The 21,682-nt window shown below is 39.5% G+C and overlaps 1 protein-coding gene across 4 annotated transcripts in view; it reads left to right on the plus strand.

The window, feature by feature from the left end:
• FMNL2 (formin like 2) overlaps positions 1–21,682 on the plus strand; it is a 307,756-nt gene that overhangs the window by 215,408 nt on the left and 70,666 nt on the right. For all 4 annotated transcript variants that reach the window (XM_082464960.1, XM_082464962.1, XM_082464959.1 and 1 more), the window contains exons 5-6: positions 3,234–3,317; positions 6,702–6,854. In XM_082464960.1, the coding sequence (XP_082321086.1) occupies positions 3,234–3,317; positions 6,702–6,854 (237 nt within the window). The remainder of the gene's footprint in view (positions 1–3,233; positions 3,318–6,701; positions 6,855–21,682) is intronic.

Here is a 21,682-nt window from a genome sequence, read left to right on the forward strand (position 1 = left end):
TCAGAGACCCAGGGAAGATCTCACAGCTTAGAAAAAGAGGTTAAAAATGAAATTAAACCTCTCAAAGGCAGGACGTGTTACACTGTCTCCTACTTTTTAGGAACGGAGCAGCCGGCTCCTGACTTTCACTTTGAAATTAATTAATGAATTAATTAATTAATTTAAAAGTAAGGTTTTATTTATTTATTATTTATTTTATTTTTGGCTGCGTTGGGTCTTTGTTGCGCGCTGGCTTTCTCTAGTTGCAGCGACCGGGGGCTACTCTTTGTTGCGGTGCGCGGGCTTCTCATTGCGGGGGCTTCTCTTGTTGCGGAGCACGGGCTCTAGAGCGCAGGCTCAGTAGTCGTGGCGCACGGGCTTAGTTGCTCTGCGGCATGTGGGATCTTCCCGGACCAGGGCCCAAACCGGTGTCCCCTGCATTGGCAGGCGGATTCTTAACCACTGCGCCACCAGGGAAGTCCTGAAATTTATTTTTAAAGCGCTTACACTCAAAGTCAGCAAGTCAGGGCAGGGGCACTGATAAGGGTGCTAAATTGAAGTAAAAGCCAATTAATAGGTTTTATCACTGCATCAAAATATATGCATATTAGTACTTTGAGTCAAGAGATACGTAGCTCTGACTGTATTTGGCTGTTTCCTACCATTTCTTCCTTCCTTCCTCTTTTTTATTTTTTTAATATCCATGAGTCATTTGCCTTCTCTCCAGTTTGTGGCTAAACTAAGTGAGATGAAGGTGCTAGCAGGTCCTTAGGATGTCGTGGACCATCTCTACATTTTAGAGGCAGTGTCTAGAAAATCAACCAGAAGGAACTATAATGGCTGTTTTTCTCAGCTCCTAAATTAGAGTGTTCTTATGGGTCACTGAGATAGAATATGTGAAACAAAGATTGCTCTGAAAAATCTGGACCCTGTGGTTTTGTGCAGCCACCAAGGAGGGCTAGTTTAAATTATGCAGTCAGAACCCATAGATCCGACCAATGGAGAGGCCTCAGAGAGGCTAAGAGGCTTGAATTTCAAGAGCACAGCTAGTCATCCGATTTGATAGTGAGTTCTAGCTTTCTTCAGTCTCCTACCAGTTTTAAAAGGGAATTTTTTATTTTATTTTATTTTTTATTTTTTTTACCATTTCTAAGCTTTTAATTATCAGCACTTAAAAATGTCCAGTGTCTTCTGAGACCTAGCCATATCGGGAGTAATTTAAAATAAATCAAATGAAAATAAGGATCTAGAAGTAGATTCTGTGAGAGCGTGTATGTGGTGGTGGTGAAATGAAACTTCAGCCTCTCCTAATAGCCATCCCCTTAGTTCTGGTCAGCTGTCATAACAAAGCCACTTCGTGAGACCCAAAAGGTAGTGTTTTCTTTGCCAATGTTTCCACTCTACGTCTCTCTCTTTTTCTTGGGGGCGGGGGCACGCGGTTTGTGGGTTCTTAGTTCCCCGACCAGGGATTGAACCCAGGCCCTTGGCCGTGAGAGCACGGCATCCTAACCACTGGATGACCAGGGAATTCCCTAGGTCTCTTTTTTTTTTAACATCTTTATTGAAGTATAATTGCTTTACAATGGTGTGTTAGTTTCTGCTTTATAACAAAGTTAATCAGTATACATATGTTCCATATCTCTTCCCTCTTGCGTCTCCCTCCCTCCCACCCTCCCTATCCCCCCCTCTAGGTGGTCACAAAGCACCGAGCTGATCTCCCTGTGCTATGCGGCTGCTTCCCACTAGCTATCTATTTTACATTTGGTAGTGTATATATGTCCATGACACTCTCTCACCCTGTCACATCTCACCCCTCCCCCTCCCCATATCCTCAAGTCCATTCTCTAGTAGGTCTGTGTCTTTATTCCCGTCCTAGGTCTCTTCTAGATTAAATGTTATGTACTTACACGTGGCTGTGTTAAGTGCATACGTTTTGTCACAGCCTGCCTGAGGCACTTGGGGGAAGTACGAGGCAAGCTATCTACTTTTTCCACCTTACTGTCTTCTGGAACTGCCTGAAGACCTGAGGTTACATTATGCAGATGATAGGACTAGAAGAAAGGATGAGCTGGAGGATAAAACAAACAACAACCACAAAATCCCCCTAAAAACAAAATTTTAAAAATAGGCATTCTGAATCCACCAGGTTTTTTTCCTTCCTTTAAGACAGAAACCTCAAGGGACTGCTTATCCTTAAAGACACAGGGTAGAATTGCCCCAGTGTTGTTCTAATAGCTCTCAAAACTGGTTTCCGTAGGAGCCATCGTGTGCATAGCTGGTGGACCTTGTTGGCTTGGTATTCCTGGAGGAAAGCAACCACTTTGCAATGCTGTTGGCAGATGTACCCCAAGATTCATTTCTGTGATAGAATAGCACAGCTTTTTACTTATTACTTCTTGGAGTTTCCAACCCAGTGAAGGCTTGATGGGGTATCACATGTTCTTTGAAGGTGGATGTCCTGGAGGAAATCTGTGACATGGGGTAACAGGTGTTTATCCTCAGTACCTGACCACTCTGCTCCATCTTCTAGGTGTTGTTATGAACAAATAAAAATGTGTAAACATTCTCAGTGAACTGCATTCAGGTCCACCATTCAAATGCAAAGTGGTATCATTTTAAAATGAATTTTAAAAAGCATGGTATTTGTCACGTCTTGACTTTGATGATGGTGTGTGGTGCCTGCGACTTTTTAAAAGGTTTTAACATTCATGGAAAAAATTAAGCAAGTCATTATCCCTATTGAATTTCCAGAAGCCCATAAACACTGGTCTCTCATTGGCTAGTTGAGTGTTTTCTACAGCTTAGTGTGCCAAGAAGGAGTTGAATGTGGATTTGGAATCCGGCCTGGATTTCAGTGGTTATGTTGTCATGTCCCTAGTCTGCCTGATTCCCCGTGCAGTCTTGGCTCCTTAAACAAGCAGGCTCCAGATCAATTATGGTGGAAAAAAAGGACAGTTAGCAAGTTCCTGTTTTAGAAAGTTTCTTACAGGTTATCGTCAGTCTCCTAAGCAGTAAAATACAAGGAAGGCACTCATACACTTTTTGACCCCTCGTCGCTCGTGCTGAAATATTATGGTGTTCTTAGTTGCCATATTTAAAAGCTCCTACCTCATGTGTTATAGTCTAGGCCTTACTCCATAGTTTCTTTCAGGCAGTGAATGTTTCTGGTGGCAAAAAACAAGTTTTCACTGTGTCCTTTTCATGGTAGAGCATGCGATGAACTTTGCCAATGATTTTTTTTTTTTTTTGAACAGATGGGTCAGAGAGTTTCTGAATGAAGAAAATAAAGGTCTTGATGTTCTAGTAGAATATCTGTCATTTGCGCAATACGCAGTAACGTAAGTAAAACTTGGCTTGTTTCCTTTTAAATTTTATGTGGTCACAGAAGATGCATCTCAATGGTAAAATTAGGTACCACACTGAGGGGAGACACCCAGAAGCAGATGTGGTGAGGTTTAAGGAGGTTTGTTTATATTCAAGTTACTAAAAGCAAATCACATAATTGTTGTTAGAAATGCTTTTAAGGCAGAAATAAAACAGGGGAGTAAAATCACCCTTAGAGGAAGGAGTGCTTATCTCAAAAAGAAGTGCTTTCTTTAGTGCTCAAGTTATGTATATCCATATGGTAGAATACTCTAGCAATTATTGGAAGAGGTATATGATATATTGTTGAGTGAATAAAGCAAAGTACAGAGGAGTGACTCCCTTTTTACTAAAAAAAAAACCAAACAACTTGTATATGTATATTTGTAGGTGCTAGTAAATACAGAGAAAATGATTGCAGAAGTAGGTACCAAACACAGTGGGAGTGGAGGAAGTGGAGTCAGCAAGAGGTTTTCCCTTTTTAATTTATATGTATTTGTATTGTTTTGACTTCCCCTTCATAGGGGGAAGGGGAAAAAATGGGGCAGAGCAGGAAAAAATTTTACTTATTTCACCTTTCCTTTGTTGATTCATAAAGTTTTCTCATTTGCTAGGCTTCTGGAAAGATTTACAACAGGAATGGAACGTGTATATTTGAATGAGACGTTCTCGTCTCCACATTTCCTCTTTAATCAAAAACTATTCCAGTCCACAGATACACTCTCACACACACAGATGGAGGAAATAATTCTGTATTCTTTTTTAAATTTTTATTTATTTTTTTTGGCTGTGTTGGGTCTTCGTTGTTCCGTGCGGGCTTCTCATTGCTGTGGCTTCCCTTGCTGTGGAGCACGGACTCTAGGCACGCAGGCTTCAGTAGTTGCAGCATGCGGGCTCTAGAGCGCATGGGCTTCAGTAGTTGCGGTGCATGGGCTCTGGGGTGCACGGGCTTCAGTAGTTGTGGTGCGTGGGCTCAGTAGTTGTGGCTCGCGGGCTCTAGAGCACAGGCTCAGTAGTTGTAGCGCATGGGCTTAGTTGCTCTGCAGCATGTGGGATCTTCCCGGACCAGGGATCGAACCCATGTCCCCTGCATTGGCAGGCGGATTCTTAACCACTGCGCCACCAGGGAAGTCCCAATACTGTATTTTTAATTTGATTGGAAGACATTTCAGCCTAGGTGGTGGTTTTTTTTCTTCTCAGCTCTTCTTTTCAAAGCAGGAACTTGTTTTTTATATTGCCCCACTTTAAGATCTAACCAGATATTATCTTATAATCCTCATCACTTCCTGGAGAATTTGTGAAGAGAAAACTATAATTATTCCTACCTTATAGCTGCAGAAAGTAAAGTGTTAACTGAAACTGGCCTGATGAGTTTCAGTTTTGATAACTCATATATGATATGGAATATAATAAGAAAACCCAGTAGATAAGTTCTTATCTTCCTGAGAAATTTTCCTTTGAAATATAATTCTAGTTTTTATAGCATACTCTTCCGAACTTTGTTCCTTATCTACCTCCATTACATCGAAAACTGCTAATCTCCCTTACACTTTATATTATATGACAAAACAGAATAGGAATATTATCCTGTTGCATATTTTAAAATCTGGAAGAATATTTATTGAGGAATTAAGGAAGGGCTAAGAAACTTCAGGAATAATGGAAAAGAATTGCATGCTGTTTGTAATATGTTTGCTGTAATTAACCCTTTACCCCATCACGATAGAACTTGTACACCAGCTTTCCCAAATGCACCTACACTCGAGACCAATGGGAAAAGGTAGTGCTACTCTGAGGGAATTCTTCTGGTCTGCAGTCCAAGAGCAAAGACAACAAAAGATCAGAACTCAGAGCTTTTGGTTCCTAATCTTCTACTTTTTTGGGGGAGGGTGGGGTGGGCATTAGCTTTACATTCCTTATTAGTTTTATTTTTGTTTTTCTTACAAAATTAATTACATGAAATTTTATACTTTAATTACATGAAAAATTATATATAGATACATAATTTATGTACATACTTTCTTGAAACTAAATGGGCTGAAAAAAATTTCTTACTATTCCTTAGCATGTGACAATTTTCTAGTTCATGTAAAGTGAAATAACAGACTCATGTGTCTTCCCTAAAACAGGAGCTCTCACCAAGGTGTGTGTTTCTTTTTTCTGCTCAGTGAGAGTCGGGGGTGAGCTGAGAAGAGTAGAAGGATGCTGAACAACTGAACATATGGGGGCTGCAGAGTGGCTTGGCGGGAGTCGTAATGACATGAGTGATCTTGGGATGCCCCCTAGGCTTACCTTTTCCAGTGTCAATTATAGGCTTCTATTTTTAGTCCTTAAGGATCTGTTTGATTCCTCAATTCCACCCCTTTTCTGTTCACTGCTTCCTGTATCCTAAGGAATGACAGAATTGTTAGACCCATTCAATGACTTTGTGCATCAGTCTCTGGTATCTGGATTACAGTTTAATAAATGGAGAGCATCACCTAGTTTACAGATGGTAGTTCTAACCAAATATTTAATTTTGGCAGTCATACTTGTATAAAAAGTCATACTTGCTATTTCCAATATGTATTGTTGATTTTTTTTCCCATGATATCCTCCAATATCTTCCAGATGCTATTAATTATAGCTGCATTCTGTTTATTTTCTGTCTGATCAGGTGTTGCTTGATGGAACTATGGGTAGAAACAGTTGATAAAATGTATTTTTGAGAAAGCAGAGCTACTGACTTTGGAAGGGGAAAAATGCATAGAACACAAAGGCCTGTCTGTTTAAAAATTTGTTCCTAAAATTATACAAGAATGAGCAGTTTAACTAGCCATTTATTCTAACATGGTTAACATGAGTAATAACCTCAAAAAATGTCAGAGAAACAACAGCCCTACTTTAAAGAGCACCACATTGGGAAGAGATTCCAAAATCAAAGCAAATTCATAACTTTGCAAGTAATGTATCACATATGGTTGGAAAAGTACACTTGCCAACACACTAGGAGAAAATGCTCAGTGAAACTTGATGGAGAGGAATAAATTAGTATAAGCCTAACATATTGACTTGTTAAAGCAAAATGAAGACAGCTCTGAGAACTTTCTTCCCCGTCCCACTATAGCTCATTAGTAATCGGTAAGTCAGCAAGCCTTATAATAAGATACAAATAACACATCCCTATTTGTCATTCTGTATTTTCAAAGCTAACGCTCAGTCCATGAAAATTCGTTTGTATTCCATTTTCAGTTTTCTTTGTTTGCAAAAACTACCCATATTAAGGTGCAGATGTATAGTTGGAAGGAGTGAGTTTTGCACATCCGTGTATTTGCGTGAATATGAATTAAGTCTTTAGTGGCATTTCTCTTTTGTTTTAGTTTTGACTTTGAAAGTGTGGAAAGCACTGTGGAGAGCTCAGTGGACAAATCAAAGCCCTGGAGTCGGTCCATCGAGGACCTGCACAGAGGGAGCAACCTGCCTTCCCCCGTGGGCAACAGTGTATCCCGCTCGGGAAGACATCCTGCACTGCGGTGAGTTCCTTGATTCAGGAAAGAGGCAGATATGTCAGGACAGCTTCTGTTGAGGATCCTGGGCCACGTATCGCTGTATCTTGCCACACAGCACTTGTGTTGTCAATGATTGCAAATGCAAGTTTCTTTGGGAGTTCATGGAATCATCACTTGGGCAATACTCAGTCACTTTCAATAGCTTTCTGCAAATACCACTCCTTCCTTGAGCACAGAAAAAAAATTCTGCTGCCAAATGACACAACAGAGTAGTCTCCATAGGCAGATAAGTTTCTGAAACCAGGAAGATGCTGATATACTGACTTGGGCTCTGTTTCCTGGGTAGAGGCAGCACGTCGAGATCTGAGGATCTCAAGAACTTGATGCTGTTTAAACCCGACTCCTCTCTTCCCTTCCTCCCGTGATAGCTCAGGTGTGTGTTCTGTGGGATGTGTTCGTAGACTTAGGTACAGGATGCTGTAATGATCATTTTTATTAAGGAGATGCCTTTAAGCAGTGCTCCTTTGGTCGGGTGTGGTCTCCATTGTCAACCTTCTATTTCCTCCTACGGATTCCTTCTCCAGTCGTTTCTGGCTGAAATACCAACATGCTAAGGTAGGATGGGGGATGAACACCTGGGTGTAATATCACTGAGATTGTTCATTCACTCAAAGCTACAATCATTCACTGAAAAATACTTTTGAGCTTCTGTACTTTGCCAGCCACTGTACTCAGAGTTAGTATACATGGGTGGGTAGATCAAAACTCCTGCCCGACAAGACGGAGTTATCATCTAGAGCAAGTTCATAAAGGTTTCTGTGTTCCAGGAGTTTAATAAAAATTTTTATTAATAAGCCCCTCATTCCCAAATGTTGCTTACTCTTTGTAGCTTGACAATTTTATCTCGCTTATTTCAGGCTTGATCTGGCAAGTGGACGTGGTTCCTGTCACTGTTTAAGATCACCATGGGTGTGGGGTCATGGTAGTAGAGTCCATGTGTCACATTGTGATCAGTGAATACATGGCTTTCAGACCTTTTGTATTTGGTAGCCTTTTTATTACCTCTTGTCCCTTTGACTTGGGTTTTGGTCATGGAAAGTTAAAGTCTTTATAATGAAGTTCAGTTCTGTTCCGGGATTTGATGTTTGGATATGATGCTTCCTATCAAGCATTCAGATTTTCCTTGTTTGGAAATGCCAAAAATATTAATGGCTTCGGAATGATTCAATAATAATGAAGATAATAATGTTTCAGTTCATCTCACAGTATTTGCAATAGGCCAAAGGCTATATAACCTGCTAGTCTGCGTGAACTTTACATGTGGACAGAGGAATATGTGGGCTGATTGAGAAGTTGAAGGAAGGCCAATTGTGCCTGAAGAATTCCCTAATCACCTTGTAACTCGAATGGAAACTCTTACCATTAGTTTAGCTATAATTATGTGTAAGGAATTTAATTGGCAAAGTACGTTTTAACTTGCTTTCTCATTTCTTAGCTGGAAAGTATCATATATTATTGGCCAGCTACCATCTTAACAAGAAGTCATTTTTCTGATTAATAACTCATTACACCTGTTTTCAAATTACTGAAGACTGTTATTGAGAGTGCATTGTTTCTGGTAGAGTGGAAGAGTCAGGAAAATAGGGGAAACATCTCACATCCAAGGAGAGTTGTGATCCTGGACCCTGGACAGCATGGTATAGGGACTTCAGTGTCCGGCCTGATTTGCCTCACGGTTGGCTTAAGGTAGATCCTGCTAGAATTCATTTTAAATTGAAAAAAAAAAAAAAAAAAAAGAGACCCCAAGTATAGAGAGAAAGACGCGATGGAAATGCTGTTTTGAGAAACTTGGGAACCGTTATGACATTTCTGGTTGGCAGGTGTGCTCGAAGATGACCAACTAAGAAACCAGCGTCACATTCTTTTTTGTGTTTAAACAGTTTCAAGCTCAGGAATGGACATTTGAAATTCCTTTGGCTGTCTGTCATGGGCTCTCAAGAAAACCAATATGGCAGTAACTTTCATGCCACTTGTTGACTTGAAGCTTGGATTTTTATTTTTGTTATTAAATGATGTAAATCAGTGATATTCCAGCTCTTGTGTGCATGGATTCTAATTCTGTATTTGGTCATTTGATAGCATCTCTGACTTATAAAAACAGCAATCAGAAGTGCAGGCGCACGGTACATGTTGCTTTTCATATACCCAAAGATTGTTTACGTCTTTTTCTCTTCCTCCTCCTTCCTCTCTCCCCTTTCTTCCTCTGCTGCCTCTACTTTTTGGCTTTCTTTTTGTTGGCCTTCTTTTTCATTCTGCCATCTCATTTCTGATCGTCTTGTCCTCCCGTCTCCTCTTCCTCCGGTTCCATTCATCTCTTGCATCACCACCAGATTGGTTTCTCTGCCTGAGTATCTTCATTTCAAATGCCACCAGAGCTGCTTCTCTCCCTGTTGCCTCTGAGTAGCTTCAGTTTACACACTGATGTTGAGGCTTCAAACTGGAAAATCTCGTAAGTCATGGGTGAAAATGTCGCCCAAGAGAGCTTATAGTGCATGGCGACAGAGTATGGCAGCTGCTCTCCGTGTTATAATATGATAACTGCATGGCTTCATGCCATCACTCTACTGGGGTAAAGCCCAGTGCCTTTTAAACTTTGATACACTCTGTTATCATATTATGATTCTTCCTTTTAAGAATTTGAACCTTGGGCTTCCCTGGTGGCGCAGTGGTTGAGAGTCTGCCTGCCAATGCAGAGGACACGGGTTCGAGCCCTGGTCTGGGAAGATCCCACGTGCCACGGAGCAACTGGGCCCGTGAGCCACAACTACTGAGCCTGCGCGTCTGGAGCCTGTGCTCCACAACAAGAGAGGCCGCGATAGTGAGAGGCGCGGCACGCGCACCGCGATGAAGAGTGGCCCCCACTTGCCACAACTAGAGAAAGCCCTCGCACAGAAACGAAGACCCAACACAGCCATAAATAAATTAATTAATTAATTTAAAAAAAAAAAGAATTTTAACCTTTAAGCTATATTGCAGTTTAACTATTATTACAGTTTTTTTTTTTTTGGACGGATAAAAGGATACTAAGTCACGTTCGGTAGAGATGATTTATTCTGGTAGCTTTGTTTGATTAGAATATATCTTCTGTATCCAAATACAGATTTTAGTTCCCTCATCTCTATCTCCAGATAATAATGTAGATTCAGTAATCTTACCCTATATCACTTAGGAAAAGGGTTGGTTAAACTTGGAGGAAGAAATGAGATTTCAAGAAATTTAAAACACTTTATAGGGACTTCCCTGGTGGCACGGTGGTTGAGAATCCACCTGCCAATGCAGGGGATGTGGGTTTGAGCCCTGGTCCGGGAAGATCCCACATGCCGTGGAGCAACTAAGCCGTGCGCCACAACTGCTGAGCCTGCGCTCTAGAGCCCGCGAGCCACAAATACTGAGCCCGCGTGCCACAGCTACTGAAGCCCACGTGCCTAGAACCCGTGCTCCGCAACAAGAGAAGCCACCGCAATGAGAAGCCCGTGCACCACAATGAAGAGTGGCCCTGACTCTCCGCAGCTGGAGAAGGCCTGCACGCGGCAATGAAAGACTCAAAGCAGCCAAAAATAAAAATAAATAAAATAAATACATTAAACAAGCATACACTTTATAAATGGGGCTTGATTAAAGAAAAGGAAAAACGCTCTGTTTTTAAACAAAATTCGAATGATGCACACTCTCCTTTTCGTATTTAGACTTTATTTTTTAGCTATTTAAAATAGATGATTAAGTATTTTATGACATGACACTCACCTGGAGTTGTATCAACTATTAGATTCTGTATTATCATAAATTTGTCAGGTTGGCAGTTGTAAAAAATGTTTGTTGATGCAGAAGAAACCTGGATTGTGCTGTTTCATAAGCTTAGAGTCTGGTGTACCTTCAGTTAAGATAGATTTCTGTTAACGTGGCTATAGATCTAGCTAAATTAAATGATGCTGTATATGCATGTATGTGCACACTAGATTTTTGAAGACAAGGGTTGCGTTAATTCAGATGCAAGAGAAAGTAATTTTTAGTTTTTAAGAATGTCATGGTTAATGCTATTAGACTTAAATAAGCAGTGCCATAGATAATAAATCAGTGTTCCAAATTTTAAAGGAAAAGGGCGGAGCACTAAAAGCCTGGAGGAAGGGATCAGATATAAACTGGGACTTTGGATGATGGCCAGAGTTGCTCCTCAGGGTGAGGAAAGCCTGCTCCAGGTAGAGGTAAAGTGAATGAGCATGAGATGAGCAAAATCTTACATCAAAGATCAGACATGTTTGGGAAAGAGGGGAGAACCTGTCATTTCTGGGACAGAGGGGTGGAGGGCTGTCTAATGGAGAGACTGGATCATAGACATACCCAACTGGGTAGGCCTTGTATGCCATCCGAACTGACCTTCCCACTGTGGTGAGGAAACCAAGATCTACATTTCCCTTAATATATTAACTCTTACTTATATTTCTTTATAAGATTTCCTAGAACAAATTTCATTGCTTTGCCTGAAATTATTATCTTAATGGAATGGCATCTCTTGAATAGTCATCATCTACTATTTAGCACTTATATACTTAGTGGGTTTACATGAAGAGTTCAAGTTTACATCCTTGTTTACACATTTTAATGCAGTAATCCCATTCTTGGCAATGTTTTTCATAGGAGTAATTTTTAAAAATTATTTTTAAATGGGCACAAAGATATTGGTAGCATTGATATAAATTTTATTGGGGAAAAAAGCTTTTGTTGAGTGTCCACTGTGTGCCAGGCACTGTCCTAAGAGCCTTCTGTGATTATTCACTGCTGACAATGGCTCTATGAGATGAATAGCTGTTACTGTTACTATCCCTCTGAGGAAACCGAGGCCTCTAGTGGTTAAGCAACTTGCCTGGGATCAAACAGTGAGTAAAGGAGGTAGGATTTGAAGTGAGGTGCCCTGACTCAAACTGTCACACCATGTGATCCTGCCTGTATATTCACAGGATGATTTTTTTCCCCCAGTAAATATATTGTTTTAATATCAGCGTGTCCACATGGAGTTATGTTAAGTTGTACTGTGCAGGAGAGGATTTGCTAATCCTTCCCAGAAGATGTGCCTTTTTCTACTTCATCCAAAGGTGCCAAATGCTCTAGTGGAGACCATGATCAATGTGTTGGAATATTTATAACTATTAGAAGATAAGGTCATATAGAAACATGAAGAATGTTTCCTAAATGAATGACAAGAGTAAGATGGAAAGTTCTCTGTTAATATAGTTTTATTTTCACCTATTTGCAGTGGGAAGGCATTGAAAGGAAAGTTTATTGAATGAAGATGGTGACTATTTTTACGGAAGGGGAGATTATGAATAAACTTTTTTCTTTTCAGGTTTTTGTTCAACTCTTTTTGTTGATGAGGCACTTGAGGCCCAGCTTGAAGACCTTGTTCTCTAAGACCTAAGGAATAGGCCCTGCAGACCTGTTTCCATGTATGGCCCATATGGCTCATTGGCCTTCACTGCAGTAGATACTTCTGTTCAAAGCAGTTTTCTTGATCTCTTTGTAACAGTGATCCTATTTAAACATATGGAAACACCAGCTCTGTACCAGTTTGCTTATAAAGTAAGTGGTATCTTGAAAGAGTTGAGTTCTTTTAAGCTCTTACAAGTTTTTATTTCAGCAGGAGCATTTTACCTTGAGTTTTAATTGTTAGGGGTAGAAGATCACCCTAACCTCTTAACTTAAACTGTTATAATATCACATAAAAAATATCTTCGAATTCTATAGTTAGAAGCCAAAGCACTTTCTATCTTGATTCCCAACAAGGAGGTTGAACTCAATTTTGTTCATTTTCCAGCTTCTATAAATTAAGAATGTAATTTCTGAAACGATCATTATTCTCTTCTCTCTTCCTTCTTCTCCCCCCAAATTCTATAAAATCAACTCAGATCTTTTACAGTTGTCATGACTGAGAGTTGTAATCTGTATTTTATTCTACGTGTATTCCTTTTCCTTAACTTTGTTTATTCTAAAATTTCCCTATGGAAGGATCTTGAAGAATTTACCCTAGCTTCCAATTTAAAGGGGAAACTCTACAAAGAAAAATATATTTAAACAGTTATTTTCAAGGCTTGAATTCTCTCTGTTCACCAGATGAGATGGCAGGTGCTGATTAAAATTTTCATTAACACTTACTTTAGAAGGAGAGAAAATACTGCAAAGGAGTGGAAGAAAAAAGAACAATGAGATGATCATTATAGCCAACACCTGAGTTTTATTTCTGAGGAAGGAGAACTGTTGAAGACGTTCCTTAACCTGCTAGACTGTTGACCTGAAGATCAAAGGTCGCAGAAAATGCAGTACCCAGTACCCATCTATAAAATAAAGACTTTCTATAGTCCTATATTTTCCAAAAATAATCTGTAACTACAAATTGTCACTTTGCCTTTTCAGCACATTTGTAAGCAGAGACAAGTCAAAAGTGTTAGGTGGTTGTGTTTCAGATTTGTGCATTTCTTTTTTATTTGGTGTTGTAAACAGAGAAAAATGTACTTGGGTTAAGAGTGTGCATTCCACATTCTCAACTTGGAACTTATTTTAAGGGCCTTGCTTGTGAAAATGATGACAGCTTTAAATGTAGCTTGTGGGTGCACCATACTGGCAGATTTGCCAGACATTTCCCACTGTGAGAAAGACTGATTCACTTGTTCCACCTCTTTATTGGGTCTTTTCTGTGATAGAAAACTGACTAAAAGAGGCTATGTGGAAATGGAAAAACAAGTCACCTGGCCAGGGCATTGTTGGGTTCTGTCTCACAGATTCTCAGATCAGATCTAGGACCTGCCTCATAGGTTGTGAGATTAGATTAACAGTTCTTATAAAGAACCTGGTGCAACAGTGAGTAGTCAATAAATAACTACATAGAATTGAGGAAAATACTAAAGATGACTCAGCAAATTCCTACAGCCGTGGTCTAGTGTCTTCATCTGCAAGATTATTGCATACTTAATATGTGAAGGGTGCTTTGTCAAGTGCTGAGGATACGGAAGGATACATGGAATAATATGTTTGTACATGATTCATGACTGATAAAAGAATTTTTCATACTTATATCATTATATCTTCATGAAATCTTGGGGAGGTGTTCAAGAGTTATTAACCCCATTTTACAGATGAGGAGGCTCAGAGAAGTTATCCATAGGTAGTAAGTGATAGAGCCAGGATGTATAATCAAAGTCTTCTGACTTCTTTCCCCTGTGTCAGTGTCTTTCTATATGATTTGATTGAGAAGTAAGTGTGTGTGTGTTCACGCACATATGCACTAACACATGTTAAGTATCACTTGTGTATAACCAGAACTAATGATATGGAACCTTAGAGGCTAGAGTGAACAGTCAAACCTAGGGAAGAGTCATGACTTGGTCTGCATGTGAAACAACGTGAGGAAGGCTGGGAGGAGTGGGTAGGAGAGGGGAGAGGAAGGGAGAGCGGTATGAGCGGCGGGTCGGTGGAGAGACTGTGTGGGTTGTTTAGGAAACAGTGCATAGATGAGTCTGGCTGTAAGTGGTGTAGAGCCAGTTTATGTACTGTGTTGAAGGCCAGGCTGTGGAATTGTCATTTTAGCTCATCGACAATATTTTATTGAAGATTTATGAAAAGAAGGGCCAAATTTGGATCAACATAGAAATATTTCTTTTGAAAAGTCACAGGAGTTAGATGGTTTCCTTGGACACTTCTCACATAGGGTCATATCCTGATTAATTAGCCACTCCCTAGCAAATGCCTTTGACAAAAGGAATATAATTGAAAATCAGAAGATTCAGACTATGGACCCTCCATTCATATGATGGAGTCTGTTGATTCACTTATTCCATTCAAAAAGCATGTCATGAGACCTTTTGACTTACAGGTTGTGTTCTAGCTATCACCTGGTCCTCTAACAGGAAATACAGATCCACAGAAAATTTCAGTAACTGATTTAAAAGAAAAAAGGTTCATAAGGAGTTTTGTGTTCCCACCCACCGTGTCTCTGTTTCTGTCTTTGTCTCTCTGTTTCCCCTCCTCCTTTACCCCCACTTTGAACTATCTGGGTTCTACTCTTTCAGCTCAGTTTCTTTTGGCTGTAGAGACAGAAAAGTGCTTGGCTCATTTTTTTTTTTTTTTTTAGCATCAAGTATTTTATGAGTTTAATTGATAGAAAAAATATGCCCAGGTGATGTCATGTCTGAACGGTAAGGGAGAGGAAACCTAAAACCCCCAATCTTGGTAAAGTTCTATTAGCCAGACCTTGGAACCATAAAAGACTATTACAATTATGCCAGACGATGTGACATACTTAGTTGGCGTTGCATTCTGTTGGGCTGAACCCTTACATTAGCTTCCAAGGGAGTTCTAATTTATCTATTTATAGGTAGATATTAGTTTAATTTCTGAATAGTTAGACCTTTGAAGACACTTTTGGTAAGAGGCAAAAATATATACCTTGTCTTTTTCCTGTTGCCATTTGGACCTAGATATTACAAATCCCACAAATGTTGGCATGGAGACTCCACAGAATATTTTTGAAAACCTTTTTGCTGGACTCTGGGAAAACCTGGTTAGGTCAGTTCAGGAAACATTCCTTTCAAGGTTCTGCAGTCCTTGGATAATACAGGCTCAGAGGGAGAGGCAGACATATAGAAAACTCACATATAAGAATATGTCTAGAAATAAGCATATGTTGTGAAGATAATAGATGGCTGATCAGACTTTTTTTAAGGCATCACTGGGTGAACAGTGGCTTCCATTTGGTGTTGACTAAGAGCTTGGTGCTTTGCAGATGTAGATCTCTAAACAAATCCAGGATTTGATCACATCTAGCTTTTCGTCAGGAGTAGGTCTTTCTCCTGTACGCCCAGAATTATCATAGACATGTTATTTATCATTCATTCTTATGTTATCACCCATTGTTATTCTTTTTAAGCATACTGCTTTTATTTTTTATTATTTTGTTGTGGTAAGAACCCTTACCATGAGATCTACCCTCTTTACAATTTTTAAGTGTATAATACATTGTTGTCAACTATAGGCAAGATGTTATACAGCAGATCTCTAGAACTTACTTACCTTGCATAACTGCAACTTTATACCTATAACTCCCCATTTTGCCCTCTCTTAAGCCCCTGGCAACCACCATTCTACTCTCTGCTTCAGTGAGTTTGACTATTTCAGATATCTCATATAAATAGAATAATGCAGCATTTGTCCTTCTGTGATTGGCTTATTTCACATAGAGTAATGTCCTCAAGGTTCAGCTGTGTTATTACCTATTGCAGGATTTCCTTTAATTGAAGGCTGAATAATATTCCAGTGTATGTATTTACCACAGTTTCTTCTTTTTCTTTTTGTAACTTTAAATTTTGATATCATTGAAAACTTTAAAAAAAAGCAACAATAGTACAATGATCCCCCTTATGCTCTTTACGCAGATTCAACAATTGTTTTAACATTTTGTACCTAAATTTACTCTACCATTTGCACATTTGCTTTGTAAACATACACACCTTTTAACCATTTGAGAATAAGTTACAGAATCATGCCCTTTTATACCTAATTATTTTAGTGTAGGTACCCTAAGAACACATATACCTACACTAAAATTATTATTTTAATTAAAATTTTAGTTATAACATGCTCTTAAATAACCATGGTATAATTATTAAAATCAGAACTTTTACATATTGACACAATTTTTAGTTCAGTTTGTTTAGTTTCATCAATTATCCCAGTCTATTTCATAACCTTTTTTTCAAATTCTGTCCAGAATCTAACACAAGGATCATTTATTGTGCTTAGTTGTGTCTGTGTAGCGTCCTTTAACTTGGAACAGTTCCTTACCCTTTCTTAGTTCCCCGACCAGGGATTGAACCCAGGCCACGGCAGTGAAAGCGCTGAGTCCTAACCACTGGACCACCAGGGAATTCGCAACCCTTTCTTTTTCATGACTTTAATATTGTGTGTGTATGTGAATATGTAAGTTAGTTTAATTTTTTATTGAGATATAATTGTTGTATAACATCGTGTAAGTTTAAGTTGTACAGTGTGTTGATTTATTTGTACATTGCAATGATTACTACCATAGCATCAGCTAAAACTCCTATCACACCACATCATTGCTATTTTTTTAAACCATATTTTATCCATATTTATCCATTCATCTGTTGATGGACATTTAGGTTGTTTCTACATCTTGACTTTTGTGAATAATGCTACAAGGAATAGGTGAGTGCAGATACCTCTTCTAGATTCTGGTCTCAGTTCTTTTAGATAAATACCCAGAAGTGGGATTGCTGGATCATTACATATAGAAGTTCTACTTTTGTTTGAGGAACCTCCATACTGTTTTCCATAGTGGTTGTACAACCTGCATTCCCACCAACAGTGTACATGAGTTCTAATTTATACACATTCTTGTCGACACTTGTTTTTCTTGTCTTTTTTGATAATGGCCATCTGACAGGTATGAGGTGCTGTCTCATTGTGGTTTTGATTTGCGTTTCCCTGATGATTAGTGAGCATTTTTAATATACCTGTTGGCCATTTGTATGTATTCTCTGGAGAAATGTCTGTTCAAGTCCTTTGCCATTCATTAATTAGATAATTTTTGTTTGTTTTTGCTATTGATTTGTGGGAGTTTCTTGTATATTCTGGATATTAAGCCCTTATCAGGTATTTGGTTTGCAAATATTTTCTCCCATTCCATAGGTTACCTTTTCATTCTGTCTCCTTTACTGTGCAGAAGCTTTTTCATTTTGTGTAGTCCCACTTGTCTGTTAACATTCCTAAACCTAAGGAACTAGTTCAGAATTACTATAGCTTTCTTTTAGATCCTCTTACAATGAATGGTGGTTTAAGCATAGCAAAACATGGCTCTAACCAGAACTCCAATGAACATTGTATGTAATTCAGGCTATGAATATGTACCTGGCAAGAGAAATTCCTGTGTATTTAATCTGTGGTCAAGCAGATCCAAGAGAGCTACTTCCCCAGGTTTCCTTTGCAGACCTTGCTATTTTTTTTGCCTTCTGGAGTCCAAAATTCAGGTTTTACTTGCCTTGACATTTCTTAGAAGAAGTCAACTGGTTGGATCTCACTGAACAGTCATTCTGACAGGTTTTCAAAACAGAGATAATTTTTTTTTCTGCATAGCACCTGCTGCCGGTGCTGTGCAGGTCGAGGTGCTCACTACAGGCTCCTGGGCAGATAGCGCAGTTGTCACTATAGTACTAAACAGGACACATTGTATAGGTTTCTTAAAAGATATTTGCAACAATTGCTTAGTTTTTTGTGCCTCTTACTCCTACTAGCATTGACGATAACTTCATTTATTATTATTTCATGTAACTTATAACCACTGGTGCATAAAATTAATACAAGTGGTTAGAGTCATTTCTCTCTGGTTTTGGTCTGAAGTCAATGTTGGCATCTGTTTGTTTCCACATTCATAGAACTTGGTGAATTCTACCTGGCAGCTCTTCCAAGATAGTGTCTTATCTTTGAATTATGAGGGCAACGTTTAGTTTTCATTCAGTGACAAGATAGCAGGCAGTTCTCACAGTCGATGGAGAAGGGGGCCTGAGAAATTTGGTGGTGTTTCTGTCAAAATGACCTCTCAAAAAACAGGATTTCCTTAAAACCCTTGAGACCTCAGAAAGACAGCCCTAAATTTCCCTTCCCTATTACTTTTCCTACAAATGGCAGGAGCACCAGAAGTTAGACTCAGGGCTGTTTTCTGCCTCTGGGAAACCCCTCTTTTGTGTCCACAGATCCAGAGCCTCAAAACTCTGCTTGCCCATCTGGCGGAGGAAAGGTTCTCAGACAGAATTTAATGCCCCCATCCCGTTGTCCAGGCGTTGGGCCACAACCTCTCTGTAAATATCATTCCCTTGTTTTTCCATTTGGAATCTGAGGTAGTTCTCTGATCCTGACGTCTTGGGGAACCGCTCCCCATCACCAGAGAAACATAATTGTTGCAGCACCTTGTCTGACTGTTCCCTTTAACTTGAAGGAATTGTTACGTGTATTCAGAACGAATATGTTACTCAGGATCTCTAAGTGTCTGTTATGGGATGTCAGTGAAAATGGTGGAGTACAGGATCCATGAAAGCAGTGAGAAAACTGGCAAAACATGCGAGAATCAACATTTTCAGAACTCTAGAGATTAAAGTCTTGTAACAATCTGGGGAGCATCTATTTAGGAAAAACAACTGAATCTCAGAACAGCTAGCTTTGTGAGACTTTAACTTGTGCTGTTTTTCCTCTCCAGATCCACAGTAGCCTCAAAAACCAATAGTTCCGTAATCACAGTGCAAATCATCAGTGTGGTAGGCAGTGGAGAGGGGGCAGAATGGACTTGAAGGTCTTTCTAAGCCCCTCTTCTTCCTCCTTCTACATTAAGCTGTGATGTACCCTGAGATCTGAGAACTGCTAGTGAAGAAGCCAATTTCAAGTCTTAGCTGAGGGAAAATACCCCATTAACTGCTGACAACATCTAGGATCACTCAAGACATATTCGATAGGGCAGGACCAGAGCTTATCTGCCTCAGTCATCCGTAGGAGACCACAGGGCAACTAGTGCTGCCTCCCACTGGGGCCTTTTGAATATATCACAGTGAACTGGGGGCAGTCTCCAACTGTCCTGTTGGCTCTGTTTTGGTTGTCTCCAAATAACTTCAGGAAGAAACCATCATAGTACTTGGTTTCACTGTATGCAATTCTGTAATGGGACACACGCCAAGGGTATTCGTTTTCCACAGAAGCACCCACATCTTCTACTGAGTCGCTGATGTAATCCCTGTAAAGCTCAGGTCTTTGTGGAAAGTTGATTCAAATAGCCAAAGCGGGATGATCAGTGCTTGTGAAAGGTGAAGGTAGCTTAGCCTACAGGGCTGTGGCATAGAACCGGATGCGGCCTTATCTACGCTTTTAAAGATGATGCACTGCATCGTATGTACCTGTGTCAACATGACCATGCAGCAGCACCTGGTACACACAGTGTTTGGCTCTGATGACTCATCTCATCTGAGCTGCTTGCATTTTTAATTGATGACGGGTCATTGCTGTGAAATCCCAGCCCTGCCTAAGTGAGTCAGTGTGACTCATACACTTGGTAGAGGTTTGTGGCGCTAATCAGTTAACCTCATCTGTTTTCTCTGGGAACTGTTAATCATTGTATTCAGGTCAATTGGCATCCAGGTGGATGTGTGCAGCCCCAGGGAATAGGATTTTAAAAGCTTAAAAAAGCTTAAAAGTTGTTCTGATGATACTTGGTTCTTTTGCTGCCTGTGTTGTGGTGGAATTTGGGCTCTTCAGAGAAACCCTCAGCTTGGCTTTCCACTTAAGGACCAGCTCTGTCCTTAAGAGGCCTCTAGGAAACATTCTTCTGTGGGGTAACTAAAGTGGGAAAAGCATTATCATCATACGATCTAGTTAGCTTTCTGTCTTTAGATGACTGTAAACCTAGACCATCTGTAAGGGTTTGTTTTTTGTGCAACTTTTTTTTTTCTTTATTTGGAAAGTAATATACATTCATTGTAGAAAATTTTAAATATAGGTAAAAATAATGAATGGAAGTGTCTTGTAATTCCACTGTTCGAAGACTCATGAGATGGTGTGTTTTAAATCTGCGTTAGTAATATTTCATGTTCAATTATGTTCATTGTATGTCACCTTTCTGATACTTATCCCACAATTTTGTCCTTTCCTTTTATACTTACTTCTTGAATTAGAGCCTCATTTAAAAACAACTTTCATGTGCCTAAAGACAGTTACTAAGAGTAGGTCTGTCTTATTAACTCAGTCAAATATGGCTTGATTGAGAAAAGGTTATATGAGGATTTTAAGTATCTTGCTTTGCAAAAAAGTGTTCTCGTTTGAGGTGTGACTGTTATCACTCCACCATATTGTGCTGTGCAGGTATGTGTACTGTTACTGAATTCATTTTACACGTTAGAATGTACATGCATCAGAAGGGGTGGGCTGGGTGTGGACAGAGAACATCTTAATACAGGGGCTATCGATATAACCTCTTGCTTCCTAAACTAGATGGTGGCAGAAGCAACATCTTCATCTTTCATTTTCCCTTAGCACTTAATAGAGTTTAGCATGCACAGTAGATGCTTGGTAAAACCAACTTTGGACCTTAAACACTAGGTTTGGTTTGATTTCCTGTGGTTGGTAGAGAGCACCAGAGGCCAGTTCTTATAGATTGCTTACCTCGTCCAGGTGTCCTTGTGGAAAGTGGATATGTAGTAAATTGTTAGTCCTAATTCTGTTAGTCAAGTTGGGGGATCTCTTAAAACCAGCGCTGTGGGGATGTGTTCTTTGGATAGTATCAACATTGTGCAGTGGAGCTGAATTTAAAACATGTCCAAAAAGAAAAAAGGTAATAAATTACTCAGATGACAACTAAAGCAAATAAACCAAATATTTAATTACGTAAATTGTCAAATTCCACAAAATGTTCATGCTGAAGAGTAGATTAATGTACGTGCTAACCCATGACACAGTCCCTAAAGTTTAGCCTTGGAGATTTAAGGTGATCCTCAGTTAAGTTGTTTGCAAATACTTTGTGTTTGCCAAAGAGTTGTGAATTAATTAGGAGTGCATTTTCTTAATTAGGGAAAATTCTTTAGATGAGAATTCCAAAATATAAGAGCAAAATTTCCTGTTAAGTTACAAAACATCCTCACTTGCCCAATAAGTGATTTAGGATAAAGATTTAAAAAGAAAATTTTGCTCAGCGAGTGGATCAGCCACTGTGTTCTGAAGAAGTTGCTCAGATGCTGCTGTTCTTAACCAAC

Source organism: Balaenoptera physalus (assembly GCF_965194825.1).
Source record: "Balaenoptera physalus genome assembly, chromosome: 6".
Lineage (NCBI taxonomy): Eukaryota > Metazoa > Chordata > Mammalia > Artiodactyla > Balaenopteridae > Balaenoptera > Balaenoptera physalus.